This window comes from Galeopterus variegatus, unplaced genomic scaffold (assembly GCF_000696425.1).
Source record: "Galeopterus variegatus unplaced genomic scaffold, G_variegatus-3.0.2 Scaffold6596, whole genome shotgun sequence".
In the NCBI taxonomy this organism is placed as follows: domain Eukaryota; kingdom Metazoa; phylum Chordata; class Mammalia; order Dermoptera; family Cynocephalidae; genus Galeopterus; species Galeopterus variegatus.
In genome coordinates, this window is record NW_007732707.1 from 53,642 (window position 1) to 65,712 (window position 12,071).

Genomic DNA, 12,071 nt, shown 5'->3' on the forward strand with positions numbered 1-12,071 from the left:
ACATGCCATGTGAAGAAACAGAGAGGCCAAGGTAACTGAGGCACCAGGCACGAGGAAGCCATCTTGGAAGTGGAACCTCTAGCTGATACCATGTGGGTAAGACATAAACACTCAACCTTGTCCTTCCCAACTTCCTGACCCACAAAACCATCAGCAGAAATGGTTGTTTTAAGCCACTCAGTTTCCGGGTAGTTTGTTTCATGATAATAGATAACTGGGAAATATGCCTTTAAGTGGGAGGAGAAAAGAGGTAGATTTTCAAAGCTCTCCAGGCTAATGACAAACTCTTACAAATATTTATCTTTTCAGAAAGTGGATATGTTCATTTAGATTATTACCAAGGCAACCAGGCAACAAGCAAGAGAAATAATTATTAGACTAAACTTTAGAGACTAAGTGTTGCATCCCACCAGTCATAGCAGTAACCTCCAGAGCACAGGTGACCTCAAAGGCTCCTCTGTTACAAGTAGTATTTACAAGGACAAATTCATAACAAAAGAAAACAGGAAAAAATGGTTTAGCTGTACATTTTTACCCATTTCTGTACTGGATTTGTTATATTCTTGTGGACATTTCAGTTTAACACCTTTCCAGAGCTTCCTCTGAGACTCAAAATCCCCTCCATCTCCAGCTGTAACAGGAGTCAATGCTTCCTCTTCTTGTCTTGGAGAAGCTGGGCATGGATAAAAGCTAAGTCCAAAGGCATGCATGGTCAGAGCAAAGCAGGCAATTCCATTTTCAGGCCCCTGCAAGAAAAAAAAAAAAAAAAAGAGCATGTCTGAAAAACCAGAAGACTTAAAATGCAAAAAAACAAAGGTGAGAGAGGGGAGAATTTTTACAAATGGAATAGGGGACATATAATCTTTCACTGTAACAGGGTCCACTTTTCAGGTGAGAGATGTGACCCTGTACATCAAGCTTTGGGTACTTTTCACAGTGTCATTTAACATCCAGATGGAGATGTGGAGCAGGCAGCTGAACATATGAGTGTGTAGATAGACTGTCGATCACCCTCAGAATCCCAGGAAACAAGGAAAACTCTATGCTGATATAACAATGAACAAGCCTTCCCCAGATGATTCCAGCTAACACCGCTGTAATCTTGAAAGACACCCGCCTTATCAACATATTCTGTTTGACCTTTTTTAATCAAAAATTTTATGTTTGTCTTCTGCATAACATATTGAATTTATTTTCAAAGATACATTTTATAGAAGGACGTGGACATCTTAAACATTTCACCATTTGCAATTATTTTTCCTTTTTCAAGCCATCAACTCAAAAATTCTTTCTTGCAGATTTTGGTAATTTGCCTCCAGGAGCAGTGAAGCTGCTATTCATTAAATAGCAAATATGTCGGGAATATTCCTTATTAGGAATTCAGACTCGCTGAACCCAGGAGATCAGTTGGCTTCGAGTCAAGGACCAATTATTTTGTAAACACTACTTTTGAAGGCCATAAATGTAGTGGGTAGTTAAAGACATCCAAATATATCCAGAAAAGATGGGTACACGTGACTCCTATATCCACCCTCATGAGGGCATTCTGCACAGACCCAGTCTGTTCTATCAACCAGGGTTCTGACCCAGAAAGTACATGTGATCAACTGTTGCAGGAAACTCTTAACTGTGTTCCTCTCTGTGTTTTCCATGGAGTTTTGGCAGCATCCCAGAAAAAAACAGCTTATGACCCTCTCTTTTGAGCCTCAGAACTTTCCTAGAATCCATCAAAGCAAAAGACTCTCAGCTCCTGAAAGGCCAATTCATCTCTAAACCAGGGAAGTGGAGAAATTTAGGTGAATGAATCCCCTGATACTTACCTCAATTACCCTGATAACCTTTCTCAGTTTTCAGCTTTTGTAAAGTTGTGTCTTCTGGCCAAATGAAGACTGCCTTCAAGATCACAGTATTGAAGTTAAAATTAAAAACTAATTTGAATTAACCTCTAGTTAATGTCATGTATGCCGAGGTGTTTATGGATGAAGTGTACTGATGTGTGCAACTTACTTCAAATGCACTAAAAATCACCATCGCAATAATAATAATATTAATAACAACAATAAGGTGGATGGATGGATGAATAGAGAGATGAATAAATGAATAGATAATAAAGCAAATGTAGTAAAATGTTAATTGTAGAATCTAGATGGTGGTGTATAGGTGCTTCAATTTCTTTTAACTCTTCTGTATTTTAAAATTTTCTCACGATAAAATTTTGGGAAAAGATAATTTGAATCAAAGTAGGAACCAGGGCTGGAGGAGTTTCATAAAGTTACTCTCGCCCCTTGTCTACTTTCTTTGCTTCCAGCTCTAGCACCTTGTACTCAGTAAAAATCAGTGAATGTCTGTTGAATTGAGCCATTGAACTAAATCCTGAGCTACTAGGTCATTTGCACAGCTGGCAGGATCCTTCTAGAGCATGAGTTGGCAAAGTAAATATTTGAGACTTTGCAGGCATACGGTCTCTGTCACAACTACTCAACACTGCCGTTGGAGAACAAAAGTTGCCTTAGACAATATGTAATGAATGGTGGCTGTGTTCCAATAAACTTTACTGATAAAAACAGGTGGTGCTCATGGTTCGCCAACTCCATCTAGACTCCAAATTCTTACCTCCCACTAAAAAATGAGAGTAAAATTGATAAAATACCAACAGTCTGTGTAAAGATTTCATAGATGTCAGGTAAGGTCATAACAATACAATACAACAAATCTTTTCGTGTTCACCTCCAGCCCCACTCACCCATCTCCTTTCTTAAGGAACAAAGTGATTTGTTCCACCACTGGACCTGAGGTTTACTGTGCAAGCACCCTCAGGAGAGGTGAGACGTCAATCTTCAGTTCCAGTAAAGTGAGAACAACTCACATCAGATCCCAACCTCCAAGCAGATTATTTTGGCACCAGAAGGATTAAATGCAGGAGACGATGGAGTGATACCCCCAATGCAGACATGCCAATGGAAAAGGCTCAGGCAGCAGAGAGAAGCTGTTTGAGCTCTTGTGGGTTACTCTTTAATGAGACGAGAAAAACAATAAAAATAAGAAGTAAAAAACTGTGCATTCTATTATAAGGTGATAAGTGCCATGGGGGAAACAAAGCAGAGTAAGGGAGATCAGGAATGCTGGGTGGGGGTGAGGTTGCAGTATTAAACAGGTGGTCTGGGTAGAGCTCATTAGGAAGGTGCCATTTGAAGCAGAGCAAGGAGATGAGGACACGAGCCAGGCAGATATCTGGAATAATTCTCCAAGCAGAGGTTACCACCACTGCAAAGACCCTGGGACAGATGGTGCTTACAATATTGGAGGAGTAGCAAGGAAGCCAGTTTTGGGAGTGGTAAGATAAAGTAGAATAATCATGAGATGGCATTAGTACCAGGGAACCAAAAGAGAGGGGACCATTGGTGATTTCAGACTGGAAAAGTGGTAAGATTTGACTTATATTTGAAAGAATCACTCTGGCTACTCAGTGAAGGATAGACTGCACAGGGCAAGCGCAGAACAAAGGAGAACACTCAGGAGGCTAGTGCAATATTCCAGGTGAAGGATGCTGGCAGCTTAGATTAATGGGTAGCAGTAGAGGTATTGAAAAATGGCTAAAATTGGGGTACTTTTCGAACATAGAGCTAACGATATTTCATGAAGGATTGGACATTGGGTGTGAGGGAAGGGTGAAAATCAAAAGTGATTCTACATTCTTTGGCCTGAGCACCTAGAGGGGTAGAGTTGCTATTAGCTGAGGTCAGCTTAGGACATAAGTTTGACATATCTATTAGATATTCCAAGTATAGATGGACAAATTGACAGTTGAATATGAGTCTGGAATTCACGGGCAAGATCCTGGCTGAAATTTGGAATCACTAGCATATAGATGGTGTTTAAAGCCATGAGTCAAATGAATTTTTTAAAGTCAGAGAAAAATAGAGGTCAGCCACAAGCCCAAAGTCTCTGTCTCTTTCTCTGTCTCTCTCTCTTCTGTAAAATAGATCCTACCAGATTCTTTCTTATTCTAAAAATGTAAGCACAAGTGAACAAGCTTGTTCACATCATGAAGTCAAATTATCCCCTGCTGTGTCCTTTTAGCTGTTGTCTGCTAAAGGCTTGCAGAAAAGGCTTTAGAGAAAATTCCTAAGGGTCTCACTGGCTGAAGGTGACAATGCAGACTTTAATTTGAGTAAATTAAATCATGTAATCATAATAGCAGGTCGCCAAAAGTTAGGATTTAACCAAAGACTTGGAAAATACAGAGCCAAAGAAAGGTTCAGAAGTAGCAGAGGAAGTGAATGGATAGAAAAAGTAAATAAATCTGTGACATTTCGACTTAGAGGAAACCGCTCCTCCCAGCTGCCCCTGAGTATTTTAAGCCCCAAGAAGGGAAAGAAGTCCCAAGAGATTGTGCCCAGGTGTTTCCATGGTTTTTCCACCTCCTCCTTCCCCTACCCTGGATTTACTATTTAGTTCTACAATCGATCTTTTGCCATGTTATCATATACGGGCGGTGGAGTAAATGGAACCGCCATGTGGGAAAGGAGGTTAATTAGAGCGTAGAATGAACGTACTAGGCCAGGTTGTTATGCTCCTGTTTCTCTGCTTCACCCTCAATTTCTCAAACAACTGCCTACTTTATTCTTAGAGGGCAGAGAGCTATTAAGAATCTGTCAGTGACTTATTTGCTATTAGAGTGTAATATACATTCTCTAGTTCTTCTAAAGGACTCTTTGCCCCTCCCAAAATTCCAGTTTCCAAACAGAAATATTAAAAATATGTCTGCTAGTTATTTTTCACCGTCTCCACTATAATTAGACCATTACTTGTGGTTCTTCCCCCCTAGACATAAGCCCTCCGAAGATGCAGGCTGCCTCTGCTCTGTTTACTGGTGGGCCGCCAGCTCCTAACAGAATGCTCAGCCCGTGGCACGTTCTCACTAAGACTTGACTGAATGCACTGAGTAGCAATGATGCTAATCTTGTGTCCACTCAAAAGAATATCTCTTTGAAAATTGGTAGCTTCATTCTCCTCTGCCAACCCAAGTCTTTATCACATTGTAGATGTTTATAAATAAGTGAACGTATCCAACAATTTATAAGTTACTACAGTGGGTCAATGCATGCCAAAAGGATGATTAATTCTCTTGGTTATCCACAGCAGAACCTAGAATATATCATTAGAGTTATTATGTATGAACAACCCGTGTGCACCAGAGAAAATGGTAAACCCAAAAGTTGGAATGTTGTCATAACAATAGCAAGTGACAATCACTCTATTTCTCTGCAATCTTGGTGCATCATACGTTAGCAAAATGATGTCTTCCATTTCTGGATTTCTTAATAATTTCAACTGTGGAAATGTGCTTCTTTGCAGTCGATAGTAACTGTTCTTCTCTCTCATTTATTCTCCGGCCTCCCTTTGTGCAAGTATTGAGTTGAAGTTTTCATTGCTTATTCTCTGTGCACTTTGGCATTTCCTAATGGTTTCCTGACTCTAGTGAGAGAAGCCAGCATCAGCAGCCAGGTTTTGTTGAGATATTTTCTTGTCCTTCCCAGCATAAGGTTCTACAAACAAAGGCAGGGTTATCACATGTACCCGAGAGCTGCCTGGGAAAAGCAGGAGCTGTAGTTATCAAAGTTGGATCCTGTATGAAATATGCTTTTGTCTCCGTTTTGGTTGCATTCAATTAGCTCAACAAGTGTTGGCTAAGTGTTGAGCGTGGTTTCCTGTGGGATTGTGTAAGGCCCTGCAGGACAATAAACATTTTGGGGGCACTGAGTAATGTAGCCATTTCTGACCCAGCAGCCGGGAAAATGTGAGACAATTCGCTGCTGCTGGAAAGAGGACAGCTGGGACTCTTGTGTCCCTCCAAGAGCAGATTAACTACGCTGTGGTGGACCCAGGCGATGACGACAGAACAAGCCAAAATGGTATGTTTAAGCAGCGAGCAGCTATGCAGTGTCACATCCTACAGAAAAATAGGTTAGCATGTACGTGCGGTAAGGCCTGAAGTTTACAAAATTTGAGGAGCCCACTTTAAGAAACATAGTGCAAAATTACAAATGTGAAATTGCTAGGGCTTTTTTCAGGACGTTGGATGGGACTGTTTAATTTGGGGGGGGGGCAGAGGCTGAAACTGCTATAGTTTTACTGTAAATTCACTCCTTGCTCAAAATCTCATTCAGGGAAGCTGTCAGGTTGTGTGCACATCGCCACCAGCTCGATCTGGCTCTGTGCCATTTCCTCTGCTGATTTTCTCCATCCTATTCTTTAGGCATTACCCTTCCATGGCTTTTCATATTGGCTTCATAGCTGCTTCCAGAAAAAAAAAAAATGTTAGTTATACCTTCTTTTCTTTAACTGAGTTTTTGTGATGTTATTTTAGCTACAAATATTTTTTCTTAGGTTCTCAAAGTCGTCCTAAATCAGGGGCTTAGGGGTATTTTAGATGGAGATAGAAAGATGGAAGGGAGGTGAACTGTACAGTTTCACCCACATCCATAAAATTTTGAAAGTTCTTGTGGGCCACAATGATTTCATTGGACTTCAAAAGTAGTACAACTATACTGTGGTCTAGATCTGTTCTTCTCAAGCTCCATGTGCACGTGGATCACCTGGGGATTGTGCTAAAATGCAGATTCTGAAGCCCTAGGTCTGGGCTGGGAACTGAGCGTCTGCATTTCTAATAAGCTCCCTGCTGATGTCAATGCTGCTGGTCCGTGGACCACACTTTGAGTCACATCAAGTATTTAGTTATAGGAAATATGGTGGCTGTCAGTAAGGGACTAGTTCAATCTGATTTTAAGGTATCTAGTTCCAGGATGGAAAGTCTGTAACAAACCTATGGGGCAGGTGCTTCTGGCTTGAGAATACATGAAGAGCTCTTCCTGCCTCCCATTATCTCCGATCCCTGGGAGCCGGCAGCAGGAGGGTGGGAAGTGAAATTTTATCATTAAAGATCATTTCATTGTCTTCAGTTTTTTAACTTTGCTATGTTTTTGTTTTGTTTTGTTTTAGCTTTGCCTACAGTCATGAGGGGAAGGGGCATAGGGTTCCAGAACATCTTCGAGTGTTGGGCATTGTACCACCATTTTCTCCTGACTCCTCATAACCCTTCAAGGTGGTTATTATTTTACTCCTTTTATAGATGGGGAAGCTGAGGTTTAGCAAGGTTAAGTAACACATCGGGTTGCACAGAGACAGAGCAGGGATTTGAATTCACCCCAGCTCGGTACTTTCGCCCACACCGACCTGATTACCTAAACTAGTTCAGCATAAGATGCTAGCTCATGGATTTATTACTTTTTGCTTTTCTCCTAAGCAAGGTGCTCAGAGAGGGTACCCTGGACAGAGGGAAGAGAGCAGAGGGAAGAGGTTGCTGAAAAAAAGGAGGAGCTTAAAAAAGGCTTATAAGGGAGGCACTAAAGATGAATCTCACACCTAAAGCAAATTTGAACCCCAACAGGAATAGCACTGGAATATTTGTATTCTTTTTTTTTAATTTTTTTAATTTTTTTTATTGGAATATTTGTATTCTATGTGAGAAAATGGTCTTCCCCAAACAATCTGGCTTTCATAAATTCATTTTAGAGCAATTAAGGTATGGTGTTCCAAAATGCTGATAATTTGAGTGTCGATATTAAAGGATTTCTGTTCAAATCATGCCAAGATCAACTGTAGCTTTCCCTCTCCTGTATAACAACACATGAAATAAGAATTTGTCTGGTTCTGCAGAGCTGGTAATTGTCTTTGGCAAGCATCTAAGAGGTTTTATTTTATTTTATTTTTGTGGCCGGCAGGTGTGGAGACCCGAACCCTTGACCTTCGTGTTACACCACCACACTAACCAACTGAGCTAACCAGCCAGCCCTCTAAAACTTTTTAAAACTACTTTACCTGATTCCGAGTTAAGCTTTTTGTTCCTGTTTAAACTTACCATTGTATTTTGTTAAGTTAGCAGGAAAATAAGCAGGCCTGGCCTTGGGCAAATATTTCAAGATCAAGTTTGTCATAGTGTCATGCATTTTTTCTTTCACTCTCTCCCTTGTCCCCACCTGGAGCATCTTTCCTCCCCTTCCTGCCTCCCCCCCCCACTGCCCTCTCACCACATGTATTATTTTAATATCTTGATACTTATCAAAATCTTTAGCTAGATGCCATGTAAAGTAAGAGAGAGTAAATCGAGTAGAGGGGTAAGGAATTGCTATCGTCATCTCTTAATTCTAAAGGATTAGACTTTAAAGGCACTGTCCTGAACCAGTCAGGGAACATACTTTTTGGTTGTGGGAACTATCCGATGGCCATTTCTATCCAATGCCCTTCCCCCTTCCCTTCCTGCCTTCTGCGCCCCTTCTGTGCCACTTAGAATTTCTGTGAACTTTTCAGGTTGTATATTCTTACCTATTTTCAAAATGTGGCTTAGAGTTTTGCTTTTTAACACTGCCTTGGGGGTTCCTGCTGAAAGATTATTTATAGGTGACATCTTGCTGGTATTTCCAATAAAAAGTTCCTTGCACGAGTCTGGTAAGACCCAAATTTATGCCTAGTTGCACCAAAACAGTGTGCCTTGGCAAGGCTGTGGTATATTTAGCTGAACACATAGATCACTTTTAGTCTGTTACTGCCATGATAGAGTGGACAGTGCACCAGTCAGGACAGTGCACCAGGGAGGTGACATGTTGGCAGGCGCCATGTTGGTAGAATTGGGATCTTCAAAACCCTGGGCTTGTTTCTTAGGTCACTGGGTCACAGTTTGGCTAAGGGCTAAGTCACTGAGGCCGCTGGGGCTCAGTGTGGCATCTGTAAAGTGACTTCTGGGGTTCTTACCAGCTTTGACATCCTATGACTGCCTTCCTTATTTAGGTTAGAGCCTTCTCTGGTTTAGGAGGGTTACACAACAGGTATGTCCTTCTCTAACATTGGTACCATGGTCAAGAATATGGGTTGTAGAGTTAGACTTCCAGGATTCAAATCCCAACTTCGCCACACTAGCAGTGTGACCTGGGAAATTTATTCATGAATTTCAGCTTCATCAGCTATAAGCAGAGAATGACATTACAACCTACTCTATATGGTGACTATGTCACAACCTACCCCATGGCATGGGAGTATCACAAACTACCCCACAGGATAGCTGTGTTAAGACAAGCCCCATAGGATAGGAGTCTTACTGTCTACTCCATAAGGTGGAAGTGTTATGACCTGCCCCATAGGGCGGTTGTAACCAGTAAATGAATTAGCATTTGTTAGGTGCTCTAGCTCCTGGCACATGGCGAGCCCTCCTTAAATGTTGGCTAGGGTTATTATTACTAAAATCACTCACATCCTTCAAGGTCCAATTTCAATGTCCTCCCTTCCATAATACTTTCCTTGATTATCTTAAGAGAAAACCAACTTTTCCTTTCTTGGGCATTTCATTTTATACTGAGTGGACACTACTCTAGCAGTTGAGTTGTTTCTACCTTTTCTCTAAAATCACGATTGATGTCCACAGTATGCCAAGTACTTTCACATAAGTTTTCTCATTTAAGTCCACAAAGTGAGAGAGTTGTTACCGATCTCATTTTACAGATCAGAAAACTAAAGGTTACAGCAGGGAAGGGGTTTGGTTAAGGTGGCACAACTCACAAATAACAGTCCTGTAACCTCCTCCACGCCTTTCGAGTCTACCACCTCACAGCAAGCTTGCATACTGGTAATGAAACTTATCTCTCAAACCTGTTCGTTACCACTCAGGGCCTTGGAAAGCAGATCTTTGTTTCTGAAACCAGTCACTCAATGTTGGGCATACTGTAAGTTCAAAGTCAAGTGTGCTGAATAGAACTGCTGAATTGAACTTCTTACTCTCATGATATCATTTTCTTATCAATCCTAAATAACTGTAGCGATTACAAGTTATGTTAATTCAACATGCACCTTTCATGTATGTAATTGATTACATAACAGCTGCTGGCTTCCTTATAGAAAATACTGTGCTTCTGCCAGTTTTTTATTTTGTTTGTTTGTTTGCTTGTTGGTTTTTGCCTCCCCTATGCTTTAATCTTTTTCTAGTTTCATGAGCTTATGAGAGTACAGTCAAGTCCCATCAGCCACTCTAGGGAAATAGATTCCCGGTTAATACTGACTGGGTTTAGGATCTTATTTTACTTTGAAAGTTTTTTCTTAAACTTCCCAACTAAATTTCCCTTAAAAAAGGGCAGGCACGGGCCGGCCCGGTGGCGCACTGGATAAGTGCGCTGCTTGGGAAGCGCGGCGGCGCTCCCTCCTGAGGGTTCGGATCCCACATACAGACTGGTTCCCGCTCACTGGCTGAGCGAGGCGCGGGAGCAGCCCCGAGGGTTGCGATCCCGTTGCCGGTCCCCGGTCCGGTACGGGGGCAACACTGAGGGTTGTGATCCGTTGCTGGACACGGAAAAAGACAAAAAGAAAAAAAAAAGGGCAGGCAGAGCAGAGTTTGCTAGTCATTGGACAGGCATTTGAGTTAACAGTGGTACCTGAGCCCTGTTTTTCTTATTGTCCTAATACAAGAGAGGACACATGCATTTCTAAAAATTAGTCATCACCAATTATCACCTCCTGTACTCAAGAGAGACCATAGAAATGCCTTCAATTTAGAACCTAGGCTATTTAGAGGAGAAAGGGAAAGTACAAAGAAGGGACAGAAGCAAATAGAAGGAGAAAGGAAGGTGCGTACCTGAACAGGAACCAGATAGCCTTGTCATGAAAGAAAATGATCTGAAGATGACAAAAGTGTGAGTTATGAAAACGGGGTGCTTCAGGCCTGTTAGGGAGCCTTAGGAGTCCAGGTTAGGGAGTGAAGCTCTGAAGGACTGGCCGTCCTAGAGGGAACTTCCAAGATGTGCAGCTCCTGGTGTTTGTTACCTGGGAACAACAGATTACAGACCCATATGCACAGTCTGTGAACCCATCTTGGTGAAAATAAGTATGTGCATATGTATATTTGAAAAGAAAATAATCTAAGGTGTGTATAGTCTTATCCTTTCACTCGTCTGTAGTTCTTGGTTTTGTTGAATAAATATATATCACATATGATTTTGAAAATGAAAGCAAAAAAAAATTCACAAAGGGCAGGATTTTGAAATGAACAGTTATGTTAAAAATTGACAAATTGTATTTTGTTAGATGCAGCAACCCTTGTAAGCCCTTGGAGATTTATTGGAGAATGTGCTTAAGGGCTTGATATCTTCCTTTCTATCCAATGTTCTCCTTCCCTTCAATACACAGAGGCAACTCGCTGAATTTGTCAGTGGTTTCTGGGACTCACTCTTTAATTTTTTTATATAAAATTTCAAAAAAGCCCATCTTAAATGTCATGCATGTGAAAGTTCTATAAATAAAAAATTGGGTATATCATCGTGCAGCTGGGAAAGACTGCATGCTACCTTGGAGATTGGGTTTGCAATTTTTAAACAGTGTTCTTAATGTTACAAATTGATTCAGCATCTGAAAAAAATTTTGAAAAGTAAACTTTCTATTCAACGAACCAGATTTATTTAATCCGCACCCGGCTTTGATGAATAATGTTTTAGCTGCGGAGATAAAAAAAAATTTGACAAGAGTTTTTTCACTTTCTGTTAGAGGGAATATGAGTGCTGGTGCCTCAGAGCAGTAACTTCTTGCTCAGAGCTTGAGAATTAACGGTAAGGACCCAGTGAGTCTAGGATGAGCAAAGTTAATTATCTTCAGATTATCAGTGAACAAAGACCTTAACTACTGGGCATCTGGCTGCAAATACTGATGCACTTTCACAAAACAAAGAACATAGCAAAGTTTTTCTCTGTGGCCTACCGCCTAACATTGCTACTTCTTATTTTCAGACCTGCTATCGGGATGAGGATCGAAGCAACAGTCTTAGTAGAACCAGAAAATTAATGCATTTATTTTTCAGAAATACATTAAGTTTGGGGCTGGCCCGGTGGCGCACTGCGCTAGTGCACCGCTTGGGAAGTGCGGCGGCGCTCCCGCCGAGGGTTCGGATCCCACATACAGACCAGTTCCCGCTCACTGGCTGAGCGAGGCGCGGGGGCAACACCAAAGGTTGCAATCCCGTTCCCGGTCCCCGGTCC

General features: G+C 41.4%; 1 protein-coding gene across 1 annotated transcript in view; it reads left to right on the forward strand.

The window, feature by feature from the left end:
• Positions 1-5,891: 5,891 nt before the first annotated feature.
• BMX (BMX non-receptor tyrosine kinase) overlaps positions 5,892-12,071 on the forward strand; it is a 50,180-nt gene continuing 44,000 nt past the window's right edge. The window contains exon 1 of the mRNA XM_008591039.1: positions 5,892-5,915. Coding sequence (XP_008589261.1) covers positions 5,892-5,915 — 24 coding nt within the window. The remainder of the gene's footprint in view (positions 5,916-12,071) is intronic.